General features: G+C 42.9%; 2 protein-coding genes across 2 annotated transcripts in view; both read right to left on the reverse strand.

The window, feature by feature from the left end:
- Positions 1-83: 83 nt before the first annotated feature.
- Positions 84-9,155, reverse strand: rai2 (retinoic acid induced 2). The gene is made up of 2 exons (XM_022759135.1): positions 9,043-9,155; positions 84-3,700 (listed from the first exon to the last, which is right to left on the reverse strand). The coding sequence occupies exon 2, from the start codon at positions 3,630-3,632 to the stop codon at positions 1,977-1,979; it is 1,656 nt and encodes a 551-aa protein (XP_022614856.1). The 5' UTR covers positions 3,633-3,700; positions 9,043-9,155; the 3' UTR covers positions 84-1,976.
- Positions 9,156-13,365: 4,210 nt separating this feature from the next.
- nhs (NHS actin remodeling regulator) overlaps positions 13,366-27,450 on the reverse strand; it is a 55,618-nt gene continuing 41,533 nt past the window's right edge. Inside the window, exons 2-9 of the mRNA XM_022759120.1 lie at positions 26,139-26,291; positions 25,153-25,286; positions 24,387-24,449; positions 22,381-22,573; positions 20,531-20,662; positions 17,263-20,061; positions 16,459-16,582; positions 13,366-16,380 (exon numbers count right to left, since the gene is read on the reverse strand). Of these exons, the coding sequence (XP_022614841.1) occupies positions 15,744-16,380; positions 16,459-16,582; positions 17,263-20,061; positions 20,531-20,662; positions 22,381-22,573; positions 24,387-24,449; positions 25,153-25,286; positions 26,139-26,291 (4,235 nt within the window). The 3' untranslated portion in view covers positions 13,366-15,743. The remainder of the gene's footprint in view (positions 16,381-16,458; positions 16,583-17,262; positions 20,062-20,530; positions 20,663-22,380; positions 22,574-24,386; positions 24,450-25,152; positions 25,287-26,138; positions 26,292-27,450) is intronic.

Consider the following 27,450-nt stretch of genomic DNA (forward strand, 5'->3'; position numbering starts at 1 on the left):
TCCAGACTTCACACTCAGCAGCCTGTGGAGGGTTTCATTCAGTTTAGAAACTGTAAGAAGCCTCTTCCGTTGGGCTATTTGATAGGAATACAAACCTCTCTGTCACAAAGAGTTGGTTTTGCTGGATGAAACATTTTGTCTTAATAGAGCTGATTCTTACCAGAAGGCTTCCTCCAGCCCGCTTTCAGTGAACTCTGACATAAGAAGACTTCTCTCTGATATCAAACCAGGTAGAAAAACCAGATAGAAAACGTCATCAAAAAAAAGACAAGACTAGGAAATTTAGAGCTTGGGACATTTTAGTTCACTTCCATATAAAAAAGCACACGTACTGTACAGTAAGCAAACATTTAACTGCCAGCATTTCAACTGTTTCTTCACCAACATCTCAATTCAAACAAAAGTTTTCATAAGCAAAAGGTGCTTCAGGAGACTGACAGGTACAAAGGAAGCTGTTTTTTTAAATCCAGTCACACTCTGTCTCCTCACTGACCGTCCAGTATATACACAGACTGTATAAATAAAAGTTACAGAGAATAAATTAGGGTGAAATCCTCTACAACATTTCAAACTACTTCACGGTGGGAAAAAGAGCTTTCTGTTGAATGGACTGCAGACATTAGTTAAAGATGTACTAAAGCACATCACTATAAATAAAGACTTGGTAAAAAAGTGGAGCTTTATGTATTTTCCATCCCTCCTCTGTTCATCCAGACAGTCTGCATATGGCTGTTATTAGTTCTTGGCCTGTAATTCACAGATTTTCACTGTAATCACAAAGGGGCAACAGTCTTAGTAGAATAGGTAGGACACCATGTAACGTTTAAACTAAACTATGACAAAGTGCACTCAGTAAAAATGAACTGACACACGACAAACACTCTGCACATTCACATCTGATCAGAATCATGGGACAGAGAGAAAACACCATGCTCCACCAAACACTGAAGATGACACCAAACTACTTGGAACAAATGTCTTACACTGAAATATTTGATGGGGGGGGGGGGTTCTGGTTCTAATAACAGACTAACACGCACTTTAACAAATATATGAGCAGTATTTTCTCTCACTGAAGCCAAGGAAACGCTCATCATTTCTTCAGTGTGGCTGTTCCCTTCTACTTCATCTTAACCTTCACATTTTAAGTTGATGTATACCGTTTCCACCTAGATTCAGTTCATAAGTCTGTTAGTGGAAACAGCCAGGGGGGCATAGTGTTGTATACACAGACAAAAATAGTTCTTTCCAGAAATGTCTTAATATATTTGGCCAGGCCTGTAGTGTTGTTTCAATATGAAAACAATTAAGACATCCCTTTTTTCCTGCTGTTTAACAAAGTAAGAATGTACATTGTTGCCAACGTTGATTTTGCCAACTCCTTATTAGCCCATCATGCTAAACCCCTGCCAATCAGAAAAGAGCATGTCGCTCCAGTGAGCTACTGATGACTACGGACGTTTGTGATGATGATGATGATGATGATGATGGGACATGGTTTAACAGTCTCAGTCACGTCCTGCCGGTGAACACTGCTCTGCTCCAAACAGCAAGAACCTCGACTATTGGCTTTTTGGGGTCTTCAGTGCACTTACAGAAAAATGACACATGGAAACAAACCATGACCCAAAAGGAAAAATGGAACCCATGTGTCTCTGCTGTAATTATAAAGAGAAACTCCAAAGCCACATGGAGAGCCCATTAAGCTGCCATACACAAAACAACATTTATGGTTTAGTATAACACTCCAGAGTAGTGCATTACATAACAACACAGCCGTTCAGCTTTCTGGAACCTCAGTGTCACATTCATGAGCCTCAGTTTCAGCAACATTTGGAGCCAAACTCTGAGCTTTGATTGGACATGTAAGTGTATGAGTTTGATTACAGAATGTCCCCACATGTGTTTTACGTTACACGCTCTGGAGGGATTACCAGAGAGCGGTCCAACAATTAATCCCCCTCCGCCAAGCGCCCTCACTTCCTGGGGAGCAGCGCTGCCAGTCTCTGCTTCTTAATGGGAAGGAAGTGGATCTCCTGTGAGCTGACCTTCTTCAGTTTGATGGCTCTGTTTTTAGGGACCTTTTTAAGCGGGTCATTGGGGTCATGCTGCTCGCCCTGGGATGCTGTCGGCACTCTGTAGAGCTGCTGCAGAGACGCCCCCTGGCTGCCGTCCCGTTTGATGGAGAAGTTCTTGGTGGAGACCCCCGAGAGACCTTTTATCTTCCCGCACAGGATGGCAGGGATTGCGTCCTTCACAGAGACGATGACCTTGGCCGTTTGTGAGGTACTGACTATTTCAAGGTTTCCAGGCCCGCTGAGAGACGCATCCTGACCTACAGAGCTAGACCCACCCGCATTACTGTCAACCACCCACTTGTGCTGCCGGCTGAACTCCAGGGAAGCCAGACTTCCCAGGAGTTTGGAATCTAAACTCTGAGAGCATTCGACCCCCAGAGACAACGAAGTACCACTCGTATCCTGACTGGACTGGAAGGCTGAATCTCTGTCTCGTCCTGGTGAGCTGCTGGAGCTACACGACTGAACACACTTCTTCCTCACACCAGGCACTGACAGGTCGAGCACACTGTCCTGCTGTAGGCTGGGGTATTCCTGTTTTGGTTCTACTGGACATGCCCTGACAGACAGATCTAATGCCTGTCCTTCATCTGGAGGAAGTGAGGACGGGGACACATTTTGTGGCTGGAACAGTGGCAGGCATTTGCTTGAAGACAGTGAAGGAGAGGTAGTATCTTTTGGAGAAGTCTGAGTGCTTTTACTCACTGTGCAAACTGTGTTTGGCATGCTCCCCTTTGAGTCCTCAGTCTGAGGGACAGGAATGAGGATGGGGAGAGGGACGGGCAGAGGCACTGGCAGCGGGATGATGACGGGGTAGGGGACTAGAAGTGTGGCAGGAGGGACTAATGGGGCCAGAGGGGAGGTGTAGGGAGGTGTGAGGGGAGGAAGGGGGAAGAAGTTGGAGCCTGGTGACTGACAGGTTGATGAACCAGCCTGGGAGGGAAAGAGGTCCTGCAAGATGGCCGCAAAAGCTGGATTCTGGAGGAGAGAGAGCAGGTTAGCCTCCTGCGTTTGTCCCACTGACTTCTGGTCGACAGGTGGAGGTAAACCAAACGTCAAGGGGTTCTGACACAGGACGTTGTTCTGGAGCGGCAGCTGAGGACAGTTAGTGGTCTGAGGAATCACAGAAGGACTCATGTGCTGGATGACCTGCTGATCCAAGACCAGGGGGAGTGAAACGGGGCTTTGGCTCGTTATCAAGTACGGTGCTGCCCCCATTTGGCCGAGCTGAGGGCCAGCGGCTCCAGCCATCTGGAGGTGAATGGGCAGCATCAGTGGGCTCTCTCCCAGACACACTGGGTGCAGCACAGTTGTGGCGACTTTGAGCGACACCCCTCCTGGAGACTCTGCAGTGGGAGTCACCACTGACGGAGCAGGCGGCTCCACCAGGTTAGAGAGGCCTCCTTTGCTCAGTCCTGTGGTGCTGCTGTCACAGGAGTCAGCAGGGATCACTGGAGTGGCTCCATCCTCCACTTTACTGGTGATTTCACTTCCTCTCACCTCAGCGCTGCACACGTCAGTCTGCGGCTGAGTCACATCATCACTACCCTCCATTATTCCGCTTGAAGAGTCAATCAAAAACTGCTAGTGATGGGTCTCATCCATTCTTCTTCCAGGCAGCCCTGAAACACAGGAAACACAATGTTTGCTGCTGTGCTGTAGTTTCAACAATTACACATACACAAAAACTGTACACAGCACTGAGAACATCACTGGAATTTGTCCTGCGAATGCCATGTGAAGGACACCTGCTCCATGTTGTGTCTAGTACAGCTCAGGAAGAAATACTGTTGATTAAAATATAAAACACACTGCAAACAAAGCATGTTGAGATTGAGGTATGTCTAGTTCTTTGACGGTACGCTGTAAAAACAGAAAGAATCGTTGAGTTTTCAATTTTCCAAGGGTACATGAACTAACCATGTCTGACAAACACTTGCCAAAAATAAAGTTTGCTGGAAACAAATCATTGTGTAAAAAGTGTGTTTTGTTTTTACCAGCAGCTGAATCCAAAACTACAAAATATACTTTTGCCGATATCCTATTTTACTAAATTAAAAAAAAAAAATGTTTGAATTTTATTTGATCAATAGATGACACAGGTTATGTTTGACATTATTATACTTGCCATATGACAGAGGGGGACTCAAACTTCCTATGGTATTACTGGGCCATGCACTATGTTTCATTATATCTCCTCAGAGCACTGGTACACATTGAATCACTTTCACTCACAGCTAAACTAACACTTAACACATACATGTATTTATATTGAATATGAGAGGCCGAGTAGAGGCCATATTTGTTTATGTTTATGTTGTGTTGGTTTTCTAACTGATCTGAATCTTCTAGTGACCAACTAAAAGCCTGGAAGCCTGTGTTGATGCACATAAACAAACACTTACTACAATACAATTGACTGGTGCACACCTACATATCACTAGATAGACTGCATCGGTTTAATAACAAAAGCCCAGATATCTGCATTAAATGTGTAACAGTCTGAAGAGACAATTTTTCACTGTATGTGGGACTGTAAAGAGACAAAGAGACATGCAATACTTTTGTCTAGTTGTAAGCCACATACACTTTTTCCACCTTGGTGGTTTTCAGCTCTATATTTGAAGCAGATGAAGGATTTTAGTCGTCGGACGTCTGGATCTGAAGTTATCAGAGAAACAAGCTGAGGAAATGTTAGACAGCTCAGCTCCCAGCTGCTGGAGACGTCCTGTCCTGTGTCACTGAAGAGAGGAGGACACCTCTGTGGATCATTCAGCTGCTGGTAAAAACCTGCTGAACGTCTGCTTCATAAGTTATCAGAGAAACAATCAGAACAAAGGTTAGCATCGATCTCAGCTCCAGCTCTTCCCTGAGTCTCTGTCCTCCGTACAGCGTCGCTCAAACACTGACTTTAAATGTCAAACTGCTTCATTCAGTGTTTTTATCCAAACCGGGAGGAGCTTATGGTAATGGTGGTGAAGACAACAACTCCCATGATATCCTACGCTATTTAAATGACATCACCCTACGCCGCCTTTTGTCATTGTTTTGATTGAGACCCCTAGAGGAAGAAGTTACATACATGCTTTAAAGTACCTTTAACCTATTTATTTATTTATTTTCTTTAGTTTTGTGTATTATACACAAAATACATTATAAACAAAATTTTCTGCAACAGCTGAGAAGTAAAGTGTAAAATTGGTGGAGTGTCCCTTTAAACAAAGTGCATCTATTTATCCATCTATCTATCTGTCTGTCTGTCTGTCTATCCATCCATCCATCCATCCATCCATCCATCCATCTATCTATCTATCCATCCATCCATCCATCCATCCATCTATCTTCTTAGGACAGCTTCCCTGTCGTAACTGTGCTTTTACAAACCCACTGTGTGTTTCCTTTCCTCATCACTACATGACACCTCCACACACCTCATCCATCTATTGTGATACAAATGTCCCTTGGGTGCCAACAGATACAATGCATCCAATGTCAGGAGGTCAATTATTCATACTGTTGGGAGCACCAATAATAATATTCAGGTCTTGGGAAGGGGTCAACTTTAAATAACCCGAAACATAAAAGTACCTTTTACCTTTTAAGTGAAAAACTCAATTAAATGCACACATGCAGTTCCAATTTACTAGCAAAAGCGTGACACTTTTTTTTCCTCCCAGCAGCCTTCATGTGGTGTTGGGTTGCCTCAGTGAGCAGCGAGGAGGAGTACTCTATCCCCCCAGGCTGGTTTTATATTGTTCTGTAGCATAGATGAGAGATTGTAATAGGGCTCTGATGGATTACACGGAGGATTCTGCAGCCAGACAGGCGACCGATAACCCTGTCGCCGTTTGACCCATGGGAAAGGTCTGGGAAGTGTGTGTGCATGAAGTGAATACAAAAACAAGAACACAATCAAAGATGTGTATTTATAGCTTGATTCTCCATGTGTTTTCCTGACACAGCAGAGAGTTGACTGGATTTTAAAGGTTCAAAGAGGAAGGTGTCAGCTCTCTGAATGATGGGCAGTAATGGTAGTTTATGCATATGCCCCACACCCTCCTTTGTCCTCATGAGGAAGACTGCATCTGCAAGCCAGACAAAGAGGACTTGGAGAAATTGTTAATAAAAGAATAAAAGCAAAGACATGAGCACACATCAGTGTCACACACATGCATGAGCAAAAGATTGTTTTCTCATAAGCAACAGTAAACCTCACTTTTCTTTTCATTCCTGCTCTAGAAAATGTAACTAATGTCTTACAATTAAGACTGAATGGGAAATTCTGATCTGTTCTATTTGTCTGTGATTTTGATGCTACGGTCTCACTTGCATTCCAGGAAGTTTGAGGCAAGACATTTCCTGCTTGATAACATGGTCATGAGGTCTGTGACACGATAAAGCCTCACTGACCAATATGAATGAAGTCTTTCTTGGTTAAGACTCTGGCACAGAGAGAGGAAAATAACCCAGATAATGCATCTATTTAATCATTCCTCTCAGGGTGAGACGATGTTTTATGAAAGGAAATAAAAATAATGTTAGAGGGTGTGAACTCTGAGCCATCAGAGTCTTCTGGTGACCTGATGCTGAACAGTAATCACCACCAGGGTGACATGTTGTTGCTGTAGTCTCCTTCTAGCAAACACAGCAGATCACAGCACCCTACTCCACCTCCTCTGCTCTTGAATCATGTGAGTACAATGTCAACTCCACAGACAAAGGAGGAAGTTTAACCAGCAAAATGAAGACTGGGCCAAAGTACATAGAGACCATGTTCATCTTTTTTCCTGTTACATTATTTGACACTGTGGCTTTGCTTCGTCTGTGTTATCACAGAGAGGGAAGGTCAAAGACAGATGTCACAGAAGCGTCACTAAATATCTGATTCCTGCTGATGTGCCACAAATCATCAACACAAAGCTTTTGGTTGTTCCTTTTTACCCTTTTTCGTTTTTAGTTAAAATCAACTTAAATAACCCATGTAAATGTGCTGTTACACCTATTAAACAGCCTGAACACACCTCTGTAAAACTGTACTCAGACACAAATTCACAGTATAGGGTCAGTGAAGAATAAATACAACCTTATTTCCATAAATATCTTTAGGTTAAACGTATTAATCTTCCTGGTTTGATTCCGCCACTTCCACATGATGATAGTGTTTGTAGAGGGGGTTGATAAAAATAGCAGCTGTGTGATGCAGTTTTCATTATATATGAGCTAATGTAAGAAACATGCAACACAAACAATCCTCTCATAGAATGACCGCACAGTATTTCTCTAACACAGCGACACATCTAAAGCCGTTCCTCACTCTCACACATCATCTGTTAGAGGTTTGTGTTCACTAACCAGTAACTGCTAATTTAGTAAATGGGCAAGAAGAGACCCAACAGAGAGCCAAATAAAATCCCTCCCCTGTCCCCGATACTGTAATGATTTCCACATTTCCTTTTTTTCATCTCCTTGCCTCACTGATGGAATGTACTCCATGCTAAGTCAATAGCAGGGAGAAAACAACAACGCCTTAACTTAAATTGCATTAAACTGCAGTGCAGTCCAAATACATTACAGGGACAAGTCTCTTTCTTTGTTCCTTCCTTCTTATGGGTTCACTTTAGAGTTAAAACCAGGAGGAACAAAGCACCAGGGGATGGATGGGGTATGGCTGATGATCTAAAGGTCATCACTCTCAACACCCCTCTGCTCCAATAGCCAATTACATCTCATTAGAGAGACACACAGAGCCTCATCATGAGCGTCACATCCTTGGACTTACACATGCTGCTCTCACCATCAGTGCAGATTATCTTTTATTCATCCCTCCAGCTGATCTCCTACATGCCACAGTAATAATCAAATCTGATGAATAATTTAACAGTTCTAATTCATACAATTGTAATAATCATCATTGTGATCACTGTGTGACAACCACACTGTTAAATCCCACTGAGAAACTCATTTTTATCATCTCACAATCTTTAACCGAACCAAAATACATTTACACTGCCCGGCCAAGTGTTTTTTATGTGTATTAACTACACTGAAGTCATTAGCAAATAAGTGGTTGCACGGAATACAAATGTTAGGAAGTAACAGTAAGAAATCCACATTCCCCTCAATACAAAGAGAAGATTCAAATGAGGAATTAAACTGGAACCGTTTTAAATGAGAAAGCATACAATGTTTTCTGGCTATGTGAATAACCCATTCAGATAGATCTGTGGGTGTGTCTTTATACCACTGCTAAAAGAAATTTCTATTTTCCTTTTATTCCAGTTCTGTCACTGCACATGTGACAGGACACCAAGAGGAGCACATTCCCTGGTTATTAACGGCAGGCTGTAACACCAGGCCCTGACACAGACACGGTCCAGTTCATCTGAGGATATGTTCTCTATGTCTTCTCTGGTGACATGTTTATTCTCCTGCAGACACCGTCACACTGCTCCCAGACAAATATGTGTCTGGTCCTTGAGCAAGCCGACGGTTCGCCATGAAAAGCAGGGGGTGGGAGGGGGGTCTGTGCGCTGTCTACGCGCTGGTCTCCACACATCACACGGTAATAACACGCAGGGCTGAGGGCGCGTGCGGCTCGGTGCCATTAAAACAGTTAATAAATAGCAGAGAGGGGTCCTCGCGCTAAATCACATCCCGTTATTTCCAAACTTCCCGGTCCTTCGAAGAATATTTAAAAAACGTTGACAGACCGTCCGCGTTATTCACGGTACAAGCTAGCTGCGCACATCGTCTCTGACACGAAAAAAAGCTTGAATACGTTATAAAAACTGAGGCCGTTCAACTAGATAAATAATTGTCCGTAAATCCACGACGTTTCCACTTACGTTTCAGCGACGTAAAAATGAGAAAACCAAGGCTCACCCTGTTTCATATCCTTCCCTTTAATTCTTCTTCTTCTTCCATAAAAATTCCAGCTTTGCAACAAAAACCAACATCTACTCACCTCTGAAGCGGCCGAGCGCGTCAGCGACTTTCCCCGCCGGCCACCGTCTCTCCGTTATGAATGAATGAGACCCGTAGTACTTATAAAATAAATAGATAAGGCTGCTATTTATCTCTTCATTGCGGTCCCGTCGTAGCGACTCCAGGCTGAAGCTGCGCACGCAGCATCGTCAGCGGGCCGCCCCCCCCCCCACCCCCCGTTAGGGACAGATGAAAAAAACATAAATAAATAAAGAAGACAATTGTTCAGTAAACAATTTGAATAGATAATGATACAGACTACCTCTAGACATGAAATATGTATAATATATATACACATACATTAAAAAAACAACAATATAGTATAGTATAGTATAGTATAGTATAGTATAGTATAGTATAGTATAGTATAGTATAGTATAGTATATAGTATATATAATTGATGTAATTTCATGCCGTGTTCTGCCTGCCTTTTGTTTGTAATTTTCAAAATATATAATCTGGTACTTATTACAGGAAAATGAATGTATAAATTGATACACTTCCCATTTATTAACTATGCTGTGCAGGTAGTGGTCCGGACTCTCACAAGGGGTCACAAGTTAAGGTCTGTGAGAATATTACAGGGATAGGAAAGCATTTCTTTTAGACAGAATTCTGTTAATTTCTTCATTTTATCTTGTAGAGAAGAGTTACTAATTATAATTGATAATTCATTAATATTTATTTGGGTTTAAATTGAGATTTTCAAGGCCATCCTTTTTTTTATTCCAAAATTACTCCCAAATTACAAACCTATAATAAAAGAGGTGTAGTTTGATATTAAAAACCATTAACTCTAACCAACTAAAACCATCCTGACTATATTCACCAAAAATGTCCAAAGTTTGAACAAGATGAAGAGATATCCAGTATGTGATGACCCCAAAGACAAACTGAACCCCAGTATTACTGTCATTCTTTTATTTAAACACTACTCTAGATAGTCTTATCCTGGTGACGGCTGATGACAGACGCAGAGAAAATGGAGTTTGGCAGCTGGGGGTGAGAGTCTGGTAGTGACAGGCCTGGGTGAGCAGGATCCCCTGGGTCTCTATATCAGTCCCAACCAGCCTCAGGCTCTGCCTCAGGGGCCCCTGGGCCTCTCATTGTTCCACAGGGAGGCTGTTTAATGCACTATAATGAGCCTCACAATATGCCCTGGTGGCATGGTGGTGACTTTGGTGTGGTTACGTCTTCGGTGTCCCTTCCCCCACCCTGTCCGCAGTCAGTATTACTCATATGTTGAAATACAGCTCAGATCAAGACTAAATGTGCTGCTCTCATGCTGCACCACTCCAATCAATACTCATTTACCAAAGATAGACCAATGATAAATATCAATATTACTGTCATCACAATTGTCAATAGCATTTCATTCTGTATGGATCAGATGCAGTCGTGTGGTTTATTTTGTGTATCCAGGAAAAATGTGTCACTAAACATTAGAAAATCCAAACATGAAGGCTGAATTTTACCCGCTAGTCCCTTTATGTGGATTGGACACAAATACCCCCAATTATAATCACTACTTACATATAAATGAGTCTTCCACAGATCCTTCTACTGCATTTAGGGACTGTACAAAAATTACTGAGGTTTGGAATGGGGCTGAATCTCCTATTCCATTTTATAAAAAAGCAAGAACCTACCCTCCAGGGTTATAGATATTTTATCTGGACCGTCCCTTTAACTTAATAAGAATAAAGCCCTGTTACCGTGTTCAGACAAAATGGCAGCACTACTGCATACAAAGTCAATAAAAAGACTCGATATAATGGGAATTTACATTTAGTCACGCGTCTTGAGCTGATGCTGACACATTTGCATGAGGTGAAAAAACTTGAGCGAAAATTTTTTACGAATCCCAGGTCTTTATGAGTGTGTTTCATAAAGGTGCAGAGAGGAGAAGTAAAAGAAAAGACTGGCAGGAAATAACAAAGAAATGAAGTTTCTGAGTTTAGTTATAGCGGCTGAGCTGAACACAGACACAGTTGTTTCGTCCGTTGTCAGCTAGGTTACAGCTAACGTCTGTACAGTTGGTTTATTGGCTGTTTGGTGCAAAGAAATACATGAACGTGAACATAGCTGAACACAGTTGTACAGTGATGGAACTATTTGGTCTCTTTTTATTATTATTTATTTATTTTTTCTAACAAATCACAATCAATTACTAATTAATTCATACCATACCATCGCTGTGTATAAAAGGTTGCATGAGACTAATAGTCAAGTAACCTGTTCTAATAAATGTTAAAAAAAACAAAAATCTGAAAAAATGAGGATAAAAAATAATAGGAAAAAAAAATCAAAGATACCTCACAAAAAAGTTGGACCACCCTTCCCCCACCTGCCTGATAATATTTGTACAATCCCTTACAGCTGCAGCCAATGAATGCTGAGAAGCTGCATGTTTTCTTTTGAGAGTTTTTACTTGCCTTTGCATGTTCTTCATAATCAGTCAATGATAAAAGTCATGTTGTGCTGAAATTTGCTTTAAAGGCCTATACAATATCCACTGTACTGTCTCAGAGCCACAGGGCAAACAGAGACACAAAGCCTGCTGTACAACACAAAGACAAACACTGAGACTGACATGTCTGTAGTCAACCACCATCAAAGCTTGTAAGACAACTCCTCATAGAGTGGAACCAAAATCATTGTATGTCCATTTTATTCTCCATCTCAGCACATTACATACACACTGAACGCACTGAAGAACAAAAACACTTGATTTCGACACCATTCATGCCATTCCAAGCCATTCCGTCTCCAATGTAAATGGAGGTCAGGGGTCACGGTCAGTGTGCCCTTTGATAGGTACCCACTTGGGATGCCAAACAGTCCAGGGCTTTGTTTACCTCTTTTCCCCTTCACATACAATCTGAGCTCAGCTGACATGTACGGACTGAGAACAAGACGTTTTTGTCCGTCACAGGCTCTTTGACATTAACCAGAGCAACAAAGGGAATTCACACAGACTGTGGAGCTGGACCACGAAACTGACATAACACATGTAGAAATGACATGTATATAACTACAGCTAAGAGCTCAGTCTGTTATGTTGAGAGGAACATGTCCAGATGTTTGAAAAAAAAAATTCACAGCTGTATTATTTCACTGGCCTGGACACAAAGAGGCCTAATTTAAATTTACACTCAATTTGCATTAAATTACCCAGTGGATATTCTCCTGTGTGTTCAGCTGAAGAACACCCTCTAGTGTTAGCTCTGAATCAGAGGCACCATGGCACTGACTGTGGTGAGACCTGCACAACACCACAGGACTCTGTGCAGCCTGACTCAGTACAATGTAGTAGCTGTGTAACATGAGACAGCAAAGATAGAAGTATGGAGATGTTTCAGAACACCGCTCAGAACAATTATGGTGTTTTACTGCCAATATACAGTCTGTTAGAAACAGCAGCACAACACATCTGATTGTGCTACAATGCACAAGAAAATAGGGATTTCAATGTGGATCTGTCATTTAGTGTTGTTTACCAGTTGTCATTTACAAGTTCTCCAATTATTCATGAGCAAGATTTTCAATACACTTGACTCATCTGGTCTTTTTTCTAATTCTACCCTCCTGAGCCAAAATCTCTTACAGTCTTGTTTTGTTGTATGAAATGGCGCCATCCACAGGTTTGGAGACCAAGCTGACACTGCAGTCCAGTACAGAACATCAGCTCTGTAAAAAGTGTTTGTGTGACTGAATAATAAATGAATCTGATTACAATTTGTACTGTAACAAGATGAAAAGCCACATTTTTCACCTGCAGTGAAGATTCCAGTTGTGGAAGTATTCAAATATAAAATCATACATAAATCATACTTTAGTTGGAGTACGCAAATATTATAAGTAAAATGCACTGAGTAGTGTTTTGTTGTTGTTGTTGCTTTCTTGTTTTTAAACTTATTTTCATTATTTGTTTATTTCATTCATTTTATCCATTCAATTTGTTACTAATTAATTATTATTCCATCTCATTTTACATTACTTTTATTTACACTAATTTATATAATGTTGGGTTGTTTAGTTTATAACAATGAATTATTTTTTATAAGGCCATCATACATGTTGTATGAAAAATCTTAATCTGTGAAGCAACTACTAATTACAGCTGTCAAATAAATGCAGGGAAGAAAAAAATATTTCCTTCTGAAATGTAAATTATAAAGTGAAATGAAATCAAGTTAAGTCCCTGCAATTTGTACTCAAGTACAAAAAATAAAAGTAAAACTGATTGATAACACCTTTAAAATGAGAACAACATCCCCATTTTCAAAGCAGTCACATTTATTTGTCTTTTTATACACATTTGCTAAGCAGCCTGTTGTGCTAGCAGTTGGCTTTGATAGGATTTACTATGGGATTTCCACAATGCTTACTAAAAAATAAATACAAGACAAAGTGTTCCACAGCTCAAAAATATACAAAGGTTTGAAATTAATGTAAACTTTCAAAACATTTTTTTACATAAGAAACAATTCAACAACCTTTGAGACAATTCCAAAAGTTATTGTATTTACAAGTTTGTACAAAAAAATACAAAGCTGATACCTACAGTATACAGAGGCTGATCTGAAATGAAATGTATCTAGTACCATAAGTTATAATAAGCCGTATTTCTTTTTCTTTTAGTATTGGTTTGAGTCAAGTAAACGAGAAGAGAAAAACAGTTCAATGCCACTAACATGTACACGTTCTAGCCTTTGGCAGAAGCATCTACTCCACTCCTAAAGTGTGAATATTACTCAAAGGAAAGTCAAACAGCTCCATGTAAAGGTTGGTGAATATCTCCAGGTACAGCAAGAGACTACTGAAACTTCACAAACATCACTTTATCAGTGCAAAAATAAATGCTGGAATGAAGGTTCACACACACACACACCCCACTGTGTACCCTGTTCTATGTAGTTGCATCAGTGTGGAGTATCATTATTAAGGCCAAAATGAAGTTGATATCTACAGTGTACCAATAGTGGAGAACAGTCTTCAATATGGCTACATCGACTCAGTCAACATTGCATAATGGTTGAATACCACCGCTGCAATAAACACAATTTACTTGTAAATTATTGTGAATGTGCAGGATAGTAAACCAGCTTCAGAGCGCCTGGGTTACATCTGTAACCTCTCCTCTAGCTTATGACTGTTTATGTCATTGTTTAATGACATTTAACGAGTTGCTTGCCTATTTGTCTCTGCAGCCAGTGTCTCAAATAAGATTTATAATCTGTCTCTTATAAACAAAATAAGCATTTGAATAAAATATACTTTCATTTAAAGATTTCAGTTTCAGGTTTTAAACCAAATCAAGGAGCGTGTGGAGATTTTCTGTGTCAGTTATAAAAAATAAATATATTTAGATTGTTCAGACACATAGAATGTGACAGTTAGATCTTTGATGGGGAATAAAACAGACCGTCGTCCGTCGTCATCATCAAATCCAGAACCTCCTCTCTTCACCACAGACCTGGTTTCAAATTTAACCCTTCATCCTCCATCACAACTGAAAATCTCACAGAAACACTCGAACCTGCTGCGGCCCGAAGCTGCTCTGTCACTTCTTGTCTCTTGCTGAGTAAAATAAAATATTTGTATTTGATCCTCCTGAACACTTTCCACTTGCCTCTTTCAACGATTCGTAAACACACCAAGTCAGCAAACCAGAAATGACCATTGTTACGTTTTTTTCTTCTTAAACATATGACCTCCTCATTCGCTCACAGCTCCTGTTTCACCACCTCCAACTTTTTGATCACTTTTTCACCTCCCACGTTAACACCTGCCTCCTTCTTGTTTCCAGAGATTGTCGAGTTAGTGCTTGGCTCTGACGTTTCCTGTCTCACCTCTTTCACTCATGTTATTGCATGAGAATTTTAAAAAGTTGTAATAATACATCATCTTTGATATAATTTACTATATGCTTTTAAAAAGGACTGAGGGAAATACACAGACATCACATCAGATTTGAGCAGATGCACTGAGGCGTCACATTGTTTTCTTCTGCTGTTTCTCACACACTTTTAGTCCTGATGCTCAGGTCGTGGTATGAAAATCATTTTGGTGTAACTGGCTGGAGGAAATGTACAAATTGTCTAATTGCATAGGTATTCATAGAATACAAACAGCTAATACAAAATATTTGTCTGTTTTCAAGATAAAAAATGTCAATTTCAGGGATTAAAGATTAAAATACTCTTAGGGCTGAAGGAGTGGAGTCAGCTGGGTGTCTGACTGTTGATAATATGTTTAAGCCTGTATTTGCTGTGAACTCAACTGGAATAAAGTTTTGCCTTTAATTTCTATTCATAAATCATATTTTATTTTCACTGAAAGCAGATGCTAAATAACCTGGTTCCCTGATTCTTACTCTAACTATTCATTTCATGAAGTGATTTTTTTAGAAATACTTTATGTATAAAATATTTTTGAACTTGTTTAAAATATCCACAGAAAAAAAACAACAACTAGGAAACAGCTATAAAACACCATTAGTTCATTTATATTTTTTTTTAACAGTGTGGTTTTTCCCTCGTGTTCTGTGAACCACATGAACCTCATCAATGCTCCTGCTCTTTCTACATCTCATATATATTATAACTCACTCTGGTCCGTTTGTTTTATCTGTAAACTAACAAAATCATTTCACACCTTCTGACACTTCTCTGTTTTCTACGTGGAGCCCTGTGAAGAGCGGTCGTCATGGGGACTTCCGTCTGAGTTCTCGGTCTCGCCCTCAGAAATCGCCTGCATGGGCGCTGAGTACAGTCTGCTGCGCATGCTGTAGCGGCTGCTGTTGGCGGGTGGGGGGATTCTGGAGCGGCCCTGCCTGGACGCAGCAGACGTGAGGAAGGATTTCGGGGAGAAACCCTCAGCGTTGGCTTTGGGGCTGGAGAGCTGATCTGGTCCTGAACTATGCTGCAGCTGTTGCAGGGGGGAGGAGAGCTCCTCAGGCTGTCTGGGCGACTCCGTCAGAGACTCTCCAGGAGACTTAGGAGCGATGGGGCTCTTGAGGATCTCTGTAGCTGACATGCGGTAACTGGAGTCCGAGCGGCTGCCCTTTTTGAGCAGCAGCAGTTTGAACTCCTCGTTGGAGGTGCTGGACTTCTTTGCGTTCCTGTAGATGGGCCCGGGGACTCTCTGTACGCCTGGTGGGGTCACAGGGGAGGAGGGTGACACCAGGGAGACTGGGGAGTTCATCGGGCTGCTGGTGGTGCTGCTGGGTGGTGTGCTCCCTGATGCAGCAATGACGCGGCTCCTCACACCCAGCTCAGTGGAGTCCTTCCTGCCCAACACTTTCCTTTTGGACCTGAGGAAGAAGAGATGACTTCAGGATCTCTGTGAACCTACACAACACACACAAAGAGACAAGTTCCAACACACTCACCTGTGAATCATCGCAAACAGATCCTCTGTGGTGCGAGTCTTGGTGGGTGACAGAAACACACTTTCGTCCTCCGGCCTGGACTCATCCCTCAGCGGGGACCCTGTGCTGTCACTGGGTGTAGAGTCTGTTAATGCAAATCAGTCGACATCTGAATAAACTGCATACAAACACAACTTTTTCAGCATGTCAACCCTTATAACAAGGAAACCTGTATGAGTGTATACATTTCTGATTGTTTAGTCGATAAAATCTGTCCAACTGACAGTAAATAACACTTAAATATTTCATTTAAATAATATACAAGGGAAAAACAGAGAAGTTGAAATCATATACTTCACATTTCAACTGAATAAATTACTTTAACAAGTGGCTTAATCTCAACGTTTTCTACCTTCAAATTTCTATAACTGATCAAACAAATTTATTGTTTTCAAAATTAAAATTGTTACAACCCTTCATATCATCCTGTCATATATCCATGAGTGATCATTTTAGAGGCCTAAAGATGAACAACAATCCAGGAAATGAAAAATCAATGAAAAATCAAATGAAAGATCAGAGCAACAGCTGTTTGAAAAATATACATTTTGTGTTTCAGAAATATAGATTTGTTCTTTTTCCCTCTCCTGTCAATCATGTTGCCTCTCAGATTCATCTCACCACCCCTGAGGGGGAAGTCAAGTTTCCTAAACCTGCCCTCCAGCTGTCTCCAGACTGCTGTGTTGTGGTCAAGTTGTAAATCAGCCTCCACTGAAGATAAATTACACGTCATAAAACATTTAACCTGCATCAGAGTAAAAATACCTTTGGTGAAGTCGCCCTCGGCCTCTGCTGTGGACTCGTCCTTCCCGTCCTGAGAGGCACTGTCGGCTGAAACACCTGACGACTCATGTTCCTCCTCTTTGCAGCCTTCATTACTGAGCGGACTCTCTTGCAGCACCTCTGGTTGGGCGTCAGTAGCAGGCACTTTATCAAGACTGTGGGATCTCTGTGGTGAACTGTGCAGAACAGAGGGAGCGGACCAGGTCTGCTCCTCACAGGGCTCAGGTCTTTGCTGCTGTAGAGGCTCAGACTGCCAGCAGACAGGTGTTTGTATCGTCCCTCCTTCCTGGGCAGTGGTGGTCTCCGAGGCGTCCTCTGATGTCTCTGACTGCAGTCTGTGAGCTGTCTCACTCTCTCTGTGCTGCTCGTCCCTCATCTCACTCTGACAAGCTGCTTCTCCATGAAGAAGATCTTCTTCATTTGAGGTAAACACTGACTCACACATCTGCTTCGACGATGTGTGATGATGATGATGATGATGATGATGATGATGTGAGTTGTGTAAAAGTGGACTCTTAAACTCTAATGATTTACTACTTTTCAGTTTGGCAGCTGCTTTGTCCACATGACCTCCTTCAGTGTCTTTGCTGACGGGTCGGAGCTGTACTGAGTGCAGCACTGTGGGTGTGATGGACAGGGTGTGGACATGAAACACCTCTGAGTTAGTGGGTGCTGCAGCTTTGGGTGTCACTACAGCTTTCTGTTTGTTTTGGTGAAGTGTCTGAATCTGGGTCCTGAAACCTGCTGCCTTGTTGATGCTATGAAGGGCACTTAAGTCGAGGTGGGAGGGGGGGATTACCGGCAGCTCCAGGTCTCTCTTCGAGGAAGCTCCATCCTTGCAGGACAGCGACTGCAGAGACAGTGATGACAGAGACGACTTTCTCTCTGGGACTTTGGGCTTCCTCTTGCCACTGGAGGGTGACAGCGGCCCGGGAAAGAAGGCGGAGGGGAAAGAGGAGGTGGGGGTTTCTGACTGACTGGAGTAGCCGCTGGATGGGCTGGCCAGGCCTGCCAGCTTCTCTGGTGAGGTTAGTTTAAACTCACCCTCCACTGATGGAAGTGAGGGCGTGGTGGCTCTGGAGCCGGACTGGGACGTCTGGGACTCTGAGCTTTCCTGTGACTTGATGCATTCGATGACAGTTGTACCTGTGGCCGTGCTGGAGTTTGACAAAGATCGGTACGGATCGCTGGATTTTAAATCGTTCAGCAGCCACAGATCTGCATAGTCTGACTGTACAACCCCCTCGTCCTTAAACGAATGAGCATCTGTGGAGCTAAAAACACCTAAGTCAGGTAGATCGGCCGAGCCCTCCACCCCCCACACCACCAGAGGCTCTCTGCCGAGTGAAGAGTTTTCTATATGACCTGGAGAGCCAGACAAAACCAGCTGCAGCCTCCTCTGATTGGAGGACAGCGGAAGCTGCTGGCCACATGTAATCTTTGGTTCTTTCCTGTCAGGGATGTTCCCGTCACTGCATATTTTCCTTAAGGAGGAGCTCCTCTTAGGCGGAGACGGCTTCACCTTTGGTTTCCTTAAAGAGAGGCAGCGTCTCCCCAGAGTCATGTGACCACTGAGGTCAGACAGGCCACAGTCGGAGCCAGAGGCTGCATAGTTATACGTGAAGCTTTTGCTGCCTTTCAGACCGCAGTCAAAGTGCATGGAGGTGTAGTAGCCTTCAGTGTCTACAGAGTAGTGTGAGACGGTGTCCGCCTTCTCCGACAGCGGCTTGTCAGAGTAGCTGCTCTCACAGGTGGCCATGCTGGTGAAGCTCGGGCAGCCCAGGCTGCTCTCCGCCTCTCTGCTCGGCTCGGGGCTGAAGTCCTGTGAGTGTGGAGGCTCGGGGTGGGGGTAACTCCACTCCTGCTCGATGGGAGTGCTGCCCCCCGCTTCCTCTAATATGTCCATAGCTGTGGAGGAGAAGGAGCCCGCCCGCTGGGGCCTGAGGCCCTGGTAGTGGTCCAGCATGAAGCTGGTCTGGTCATCGTTGTTGTGAGTGGTGGCGTTCAGGGAGAGCTCAGAATCACAGTGGGAGGAGCCGGTCAGCGGCGGAGAGGCTGCGGGGGGGATGGTCTCTGAGGTCTGTGAGGGGCAGGTGGAGCTGCTCCCGCTCCAGTTACCACTAGAAGACTGGTGGTCGTCCTTGTGGTCCATCTGGCCTCCGAGCACCCCCGCAGCTGAGACGGAGTGGACCGGGCTACTGAAGGTGTCTGAGCTGGATGAGATCTCACAGCTGCCCAGGTCGGCCTTCCTGGGCAACTGGGATCTGGTCCTCTCCATCCAGCTGCGCTCTGGACTCTCCGAGAGCTGCTTATACTTAAGGCCCAGCTGGTGCTCAGACATGGCCTGGTCATCTGTGCTCTCCTCTTCGTCCTTCAGAATCAGCTCCCCGGGTCCAGGCAGGAAATCCTCAGTGTCGAACGGGGAAAGCTCCTCCTCATCATCGCTGTCATTGTGCCCGTTGTCCATCATCCGGCTCCCGTCCCGGGGCAGGCTCCTGGAGCGCAGGCGTGCACCCACAGAGGCAGTGAACATGGTGTCAGCGCTGTCCGGCAGGGAGGAGATGTTGCCTGCAGAGTGAGAAAGGGAGACAGAGACTCCCTGGACTCTCTGGGCCCTGATCCTCCTCCGAGATGGAGCTCCTGAGATCAGAAAGTCCTCTGTCTGGCAGCCTGAGTCTCTGGTGCTGAGATGGCTGGCCAGCTCCTCATTGGAGGGTGTGATGTCTGGACTGGCATGAATGATCACTGTCCGCTCTCTGGAGCCTGGAGAGTCATCAGAGTCTGGGAGAGGACAGGAAAAAAGGATGAAATGAAACTCTAGATACAACTATAGATTAAAACTGATGAGCACACTATTGATTTTTATACATGAAAATCCTTATTCTGAAAAGGTTTAAGGGATTGATCATCACACTGATCATGTTGCATGACATCTCCTCTGTCTCTCTCCTTTCATCTCTCTGATGTCAACTGTCTAATAAAACCCCCCAAAACACCTTAAAAAGCAAAACTGAAAATAATCACTAGTTGATGTCTGTCATGTTTATGTTGATATATAGTTTTTCTTCTACAATATACTGATATGCGATAGATTTTTTTTTTATGTTTTCAGCTATTTCTAGTTGCACCATTTGTCTTTACAATGAAAGAAAGCCATAACATGTGATTTAGACCGTTTAACCTTTTTGTTAAAGTGAATCCATGTGAATAACATGAACATAAACAGTAATGTACAGATTCAGTAACATACCTAGATCTTGCTGCACCTGTCTGGGAACACCGGCGACCGTCCTCCGTCTCCTCAGCTTCCTCCTCCTCTGAAGCACCGACTGCGAGTGGACGAGCGAGCAGCGCACACTGGCATCTCTGTCAAAGCCAACCCCTGCAATGGAGACAGGACATCTGAGGAATCTTTGTTTAGTGGCAACTGCAGCGATTCCTTCTTTAACTCTCACGCTGTCTTGCACAAGAAAAAAAAAATCTGTTACACTCGTTCTACAGGAATAGCAGCAAGGAGTGGAGGAGGACAGCTACCTGATGGAGCTGAAAGCCACAGTAAGTCAAACTGACTGGAGTCATACTGTGGAGTTATTTACCTCTAAGATATCAGGATGTATAAAGAAATAAAACATGTATTTGATCCTCACCCAAAACAAGAAAAAGAATAAAGTCAAAATGTTCCTGGGTTTACTAACCAAAGGACAGATCCTGCTGTGAAGGTCTCTGCGTCTGTTTTTGTGTTTCCTTGTTTTCCTGCCTCTCCTTCACCGTACATTATCACTATCATGTGACTCCAGGTCAGGCTTTTCAGCACCATAGCAATTGCTGGACTTTGCTTACAATGTGCATTTTTTATCCTCAACTGTCTGTGACTCAGCCAGTGCTGGCGTATATAACTGTCCCTTTGAGTCAATGGGAGCACGAGTAAATAACATGGGGCAGGCCTTTTCAACAGTTTGGACACAACTAATTGGCATTCAGGTCACAGCAGCTCGCCACTTTACAATCACAGGCACTAAGCATCAAAGCATGAGAAAGAAAGTTAATGGACCCAAAGCATGACTTACACATTGAAATTGAGTCTCTGTAGTAAAAGTATAATTAACTAATCAATTTCAAAATTTCTTGAAAATATTTTATTTCTTTTTAATGCAGGGAAAATAAACACTACATAACATTTGTTAATGCTAATGAGGCATGCTAACATGGTGTTAACAGTGGATGACTGTGTGCAGGAGTCTGTTAACTTCTGTTAGCTTCCCCCACAACACTGACATATACTGTGTATGAAACAACAGTAAATATTAAAGAAATACCACACAGGCTTTGTTAAATATGACCAGCCAGGAGACGGTTAGCTCATCTTAGCGTAAAGACTGCAAATGGGGGAAATAGTTAGCCTAGCTCTGTCAAATGTTCAAAAATACACCTACAAGCACCTCTAACACTCACTAATAAACATGTTACAACTTCTTTGGTTAGAGTTGGTGGTTGGCACAGGGTTGTGCGATATGACTCAAATCAGTATGACAATTTTAAAGGAATAGTTCGACACGTTGGGAAATGTGCTCATTTGAATTTTTGCCAATAGTTAAACAGGAAGGCTGACACCTCACTCACGTGTGTTTGTCTAACTGTTTTATTAGCGCCAGGAGATGATTGGCTTACCTCAGCTTAGCATTAAGACTGGAAGCAGGTGAAAGCAGCTAGCATGGCTCTGTCTAAGGTAAGAACATCCAACTCCAAAGCTCACTAATTAAAACGTTACATCTAATTTGTTTACACAAACACAGTTAGTGCTGTAACTACATGTATTTATTATCTTGAATCTTCATTTCACTAAGTTTAAAAATGTGGTAGTAGCAGTACTTTGGACAAAACACAAGGCTAGCGGTTTCCAATCCTTATGCTAAGCTAACTATTTTCTAGCTGTGGATTTGTATTTAACAGACATGGGAGTGGTATGAACTCTAAGCAAGGAACCAAAAATTTTAAATTATTCCTTTAAAAGAAGCTAAAACTAAAAGTTTGCACTGCTGAGGGAGCATGAACACCGCAGCAACACATTCAGACATAAAGAATTAAGTGCTTTAAATTTACCAGTCACATTAATGGGGATGACACATGAGGTGATGACTTGGGAATTGGTTTTCATTCTTTCCTCTGGGGTGGGCAGCGGCAGGGCTTTAGACCAGTTAGTCTGCTTGTCCAGGGTGGAGGGGATGTTAGGGATGGGACACTTAGACCGGTGACCTAGAGCCACCCCGTCAGTGTCGGGGTCAGAGGGCGCAGCCTGCAACAGATGGATATTTGCATGGTTAGGGTGTTACGGTGAGGTGGCATTACATGAGAAACAGTACAGCAGAGTTAAAAAAAAAAAACAAACTGATAAAACTCAGCCTCAGAGAGGGAAATGTGCAGAGAGCAGTGATTAAAGTCTGGTGCACTGGTGCTGCCAATGAGTGTTTATCTGGGAAAGAGCTGAGGGCTAGATGTAGAGATTAGTTTCTTATTAATCTGCAGCAAAGACTGAGGTAAATCAATAAGCATGCCCTTCCAGCAGCTGAGTTTCATGTTGGAGTGCAGAGAAAACATGAAGTAATGGAAATAAAAACCATGCTTCGGAGCAAGAGAGAGAGAGAGAGAGAGAGAGAGGGGAAAGCACAAGAATCATTCAAAGAATCTGCTCAGTAGCTTCATGCAAAATTGTACAAAGGAGAAATATGGAATTGAAAACATGTTCAAATCAGAGACTGTCGTTATACATGGAAAACCAATCTAACAGCACTGACAACCTGAATGTGTCAAAGACCAGTAACATGTTAAATACAAATTCAGCTCCTTCACTCAACAACTAATGTGCAGGACAGAAATGTGAAAAACTGTAAACATTTGTTTCCAGTCACAACGTGCTACTTTGGAAACTCTTAGCTCATGCTCCGACGATCTGTGGCACCTATGTGAGACTCCTGCATAATAACAAGTCTCCGGAAACATTTGAGAGGAAATACTTCACAGCAGCATTCCTCCGAGCTTCAGTATCAATCACTGCACAGTCCTCCCCTCAGACCGCTCCACAGCTCCACATCCTTTTTCCATGGGCCTCCTCAGACTCTCAAACTTAAACACAGCAGATCCCCTCTAACTTAAACCTCCATGCTAAATGAATTAAGTCCATTAAATTCTTACCTTGAGATTCCTACAGAGATCCACATGTGAAACTGGGAATGATTCTCAGGCTCAACTGGTTTCCACCTCCACAACCCGACAACCTCCCACCCCCATTTAAAGCCAGCTCTCCAGCCTTTGTGCTCTCTGTTCCCAGCAGACCAATGAGACCCTGACAAAACCCCGGCCACAAAAGAAACCCGTTTCCTTGGAAACTTCTCCCAACTAGTAGAAAAAAAGGGAATCAAAGGGAGACCATTTATAGCTGATTTGTTTTCAGAACAGAAAGGCGTTTTTAGAAAGAAAGAGACAGATAAGAAGAGTGGACACATACGGGATGAGAGGGGAATAAAGAAGTGGCAGTGTTTGGTGTTTGCCCCTGTCCATGGGCTCATATCTCTCTCACAGCGGGCATCAAACGCCATATATTTGGTGATCAGAGACAGAGAAAACATGAGGCTGTTAGCCCTTTAGGCGATGGGTGCACCGGGGAAACCGCAGCACAGAGGAATCATGGGTAATCACAGGCGCAAGCTTGGAGAAGTCGACCCTATCATTAGAGAAACCCAGGCTGCTGGGAGGCTGAGACTGTGGCCCTCACACACACATTCCTCACATACTGCAGGCTTAAAGTCCGGCCCCTCACATGAACCCCAACAGCAACTGTCTGAGGACGTGAGTGTGTGACGCGAGTGTGTGACGCGTTGCCACAGATCGAACTTTTTAAAGTGGTTTCATGACAAACTATTACCACATTTTACCAACAGGGTGGAGCAGGACGCTTCCACTGCCAGGGGAGAGCTGCATTCAGTGTGCATGCATTTGTTATGTAAATTAGAAGGAGTCAAACAAACAAGAACAGGTGAGGAGTTGTGAAACACAGTGTTAGAAGGAGCACAGGAGCCGGAAGGATGGAGGGAGGAAGGGAGGACCAGTACCTTTCTGCTCCAGGGGGAGAAGCGGCAACATTCGGTGGGGGAGGAGGAGCGGGTGGATTCAAACTGAATTACAGGACAAAAACAACAAAAAAAAAAAACAGGAAAACAAAAACACATGACAGAGATGAACATGGAGGTATTCCACATGAACAAATACAGACACAGTGACAAAACAGACAACCACACACAGGTGAACTCAGTGAGGAGGAGCGTGTGGACCGTGACATTATTTTGAGGCAGAGCAGGTTGGGAAAAAATAAACTTCCTTAGCGACTGATGCTACATTTAAATACAAACTCAGGACTGTCATGTGACACTGAAACATCCATGCTCTGCTCAGACAACATGAAACACACAAACACAGTCCACTCTCCTCTTTACCTGTGTTTGTGCCAACTGTGTTGTTGCAGCTCTAAAATCTCTCTCTGGCTGCTTGTGAGGAAGAAATGAATTTACCTTCAAAAGTACATCAAACATCTGTGCATGATAAAGTATCTCATTCATCAAATGAAATAAAATCAAGTTAAAAAGCAGGAAATGACCACTTGAAAAACAGAAATGCACTCATAGCATTTAAAAATATATTTTTCACATGTGAGTTCCCAGTTACATGCTTGATAAGCAAAGTAAAAACAGAGTCAAAGGAGAAACTGTGTAAAATGTCATTTGTAATTTATTTGAATACTTTCATTTATTTTGACCGTTGATGTTCTGCTTTATCAACTCGTACGAGATCAAGTGTAGGATCCGGTGTTCGTCATCTCACCGTTGTCAGATTGGTGCCGCTGTTTCCTTGATCCTGTATGATGTGAGGGGAGGGGTATATGGGAATGGGGGGCACGGCTGAGATCGAGATGGTTACCCTCCGCTCCCGGCTGCCTGACTGTCTCCTCTGGCGATCTGCAACAAGGAACAAAAGACAGGCTGAGTGTGACCTCCTCATACATTCACAGACGGACATAAAAACTGTTTGGAAGAGAGGAAGATGAAACGGTCCCAGGTTTATCTTCAAACAAGGTCCCAGAACAATTATAGTGACCAATAACTTTAACTGTAGCTTTCAGACAGACTTGAAGAAATACGACTCTGTCCTTTAACCTCAGATCAGACAAATAAAGAGAGTTGGGGCAGAAACAAAGGGGTTGGACCCAATACAACACAAAGCCATCAGTGTAATAGGTCTATGATGAATACTGTATTTATTAAGCTTTTAATGTCCAGTCATTAAGTCAGAGAGACAGTCAATTAAGTTGATTGTGTGGGGAGTTAATTGATTGAGTGTTTGTGTTCTGCCTGAGGGAGTTGACTGAATGATGATGAACATTTTCATACAACACAATCAACAACAACCACACAAACTGTTACCTGAGTCATTACCGGGTATGACTGCAGTGATATCAGCCGGCATAGCTGTTTATATAACTGTTTCCACCCCCACTAAAGCACATATGCCATCTAATACCTCCTGCCACCCTCCTCAACCTCCTACAACCAGGATGCAGTTGTAAACTCTGTCCATTAGAGGGCAGAGTGACACCAGACTGACAGTGTCTACAACAAGAGGGAGGCAGGAATCCCAGGAGTGACTTCTTAAATGATGGAGGACACAACGTCAAAAGAGAAATGTTTTCAAATTATTCAAATAATTATTCAAATAAAATATAAAGTAAAATAAGAAATTAAAAGTGGAGAGTTGTATTCATTTGAAATGACAGAGAGCGAAACGCTGCTGTGTTTCTTTGAGGGCCTCACCTTGGTGCAGGGCCCACAGGCTGAGGTTGGCTTGCCTGTGGAGCTCTTCTACACATGCTGGCCGCGTGGAGGGGTGGAAGATGTTCCTCTGCTGGTGCCAGGGGGCCTGGTAATGTGTCGTCAGCTTACTCTCCACATCCAGGTTGGACACCGCTGCCAGAGAAAGACGAGGCAGGTCAGACAACAAGTACAGTATAGTGACGTACGACAGAACAGCAGTGACAACAGTGTAACGGCTCAATGCTGGGTGCAAGCATACTGCAGTTACCCAGTTTCTGTTGTGAGGAAACAGTGACAGACTCAGCTCACATCAACACTTCAAGAGCCATGTCTTAGAAAGCAGAGATCTGAACTGGTGAGGTTGTGATTGAGGAAAGACTGACCAAAAAGATCTTTAACTGGGACCGTGTTATCCTTGGATGCAAGGGGTCGCTGATCTGAATATCATTTTTAGGAATAACTTACAGTGTAACATAAATACAGTTAGACAAAAGTTATTAAAGGTTTATAAAGAAGAATAGAAACGAGAAGTTTGTAATAAAGCCAAAGCTTAGAAATTACATCCAAATGAAAGATAACAACTCAGAACACAGAACACAGAACCATATATAAAATTACATTTGCAGAGAATGCAAAGGTCTGGTACTTTATCACTGGCAGGTATACAGCTATTCCTGAGGAGCCATGTTTATGTTTTATGTGAAGTTGTTGAGGACGAACATTTTGTATTCCATTGCCCTCTGTATACTGATTTAAAGAAATATTTATTTGACAAGATTCAATTGAAGAATCCTGATCTGTTCTGGTTGTCTGAAGCTGATATGTTGAGTTGGCCTTTTAATGTGGAGACTTTTATTTTGGTGAGATTTAAAGGAGACAGAGGACACTACAATAAAACTGAATGATTTGATTTGTACTTTGTATTAATTTGTGGAAGTGTATATGATGATTTGTTATGTGGTCTTCAAGGTTATGGCTTAGCGTCCTGTAAGACCATATAGGCTGGGCACCAGAAACCAATCAATCAATCAATCAATCAAATATCAAGAGCTCTTCAATATTTGTCTTGATAACTGAGGTCACTGGTTCTACTGTAAATACTATGTAAGATTTGTAATGGGAAAGTGACTAGCTGTCGTCACATGGTGCAGCCTGCAGAGCTCCACTGGTGCTGGTAAGACAATCTCTAAATTTCCACTCTGGCATTTCTGTGGTATTACACCAGTTAACATCATTAAGGTGAATGGAAAGGCCCTGTTTCCACTGAGGCGACAGCACGGAGCCATGAGAGCAGGAGGATATAAAACACTGT

Source organism: Seriola dumerili, unplaced genomic scaffold, assembly GCF_002260705.1.
Source record: "Seriola dumerili isolate Sdu_G_001 unplaced genomic scaffold, Sdu_1.0 BDQW01000319.1, whole genome shotgun sequence".
Taxonomy (NCBI): Eukaryota; Metazoa; Chordata; class Actinopteri; order Carangiformes; family Carangidae; genus Seriola; species Seriola dumerili.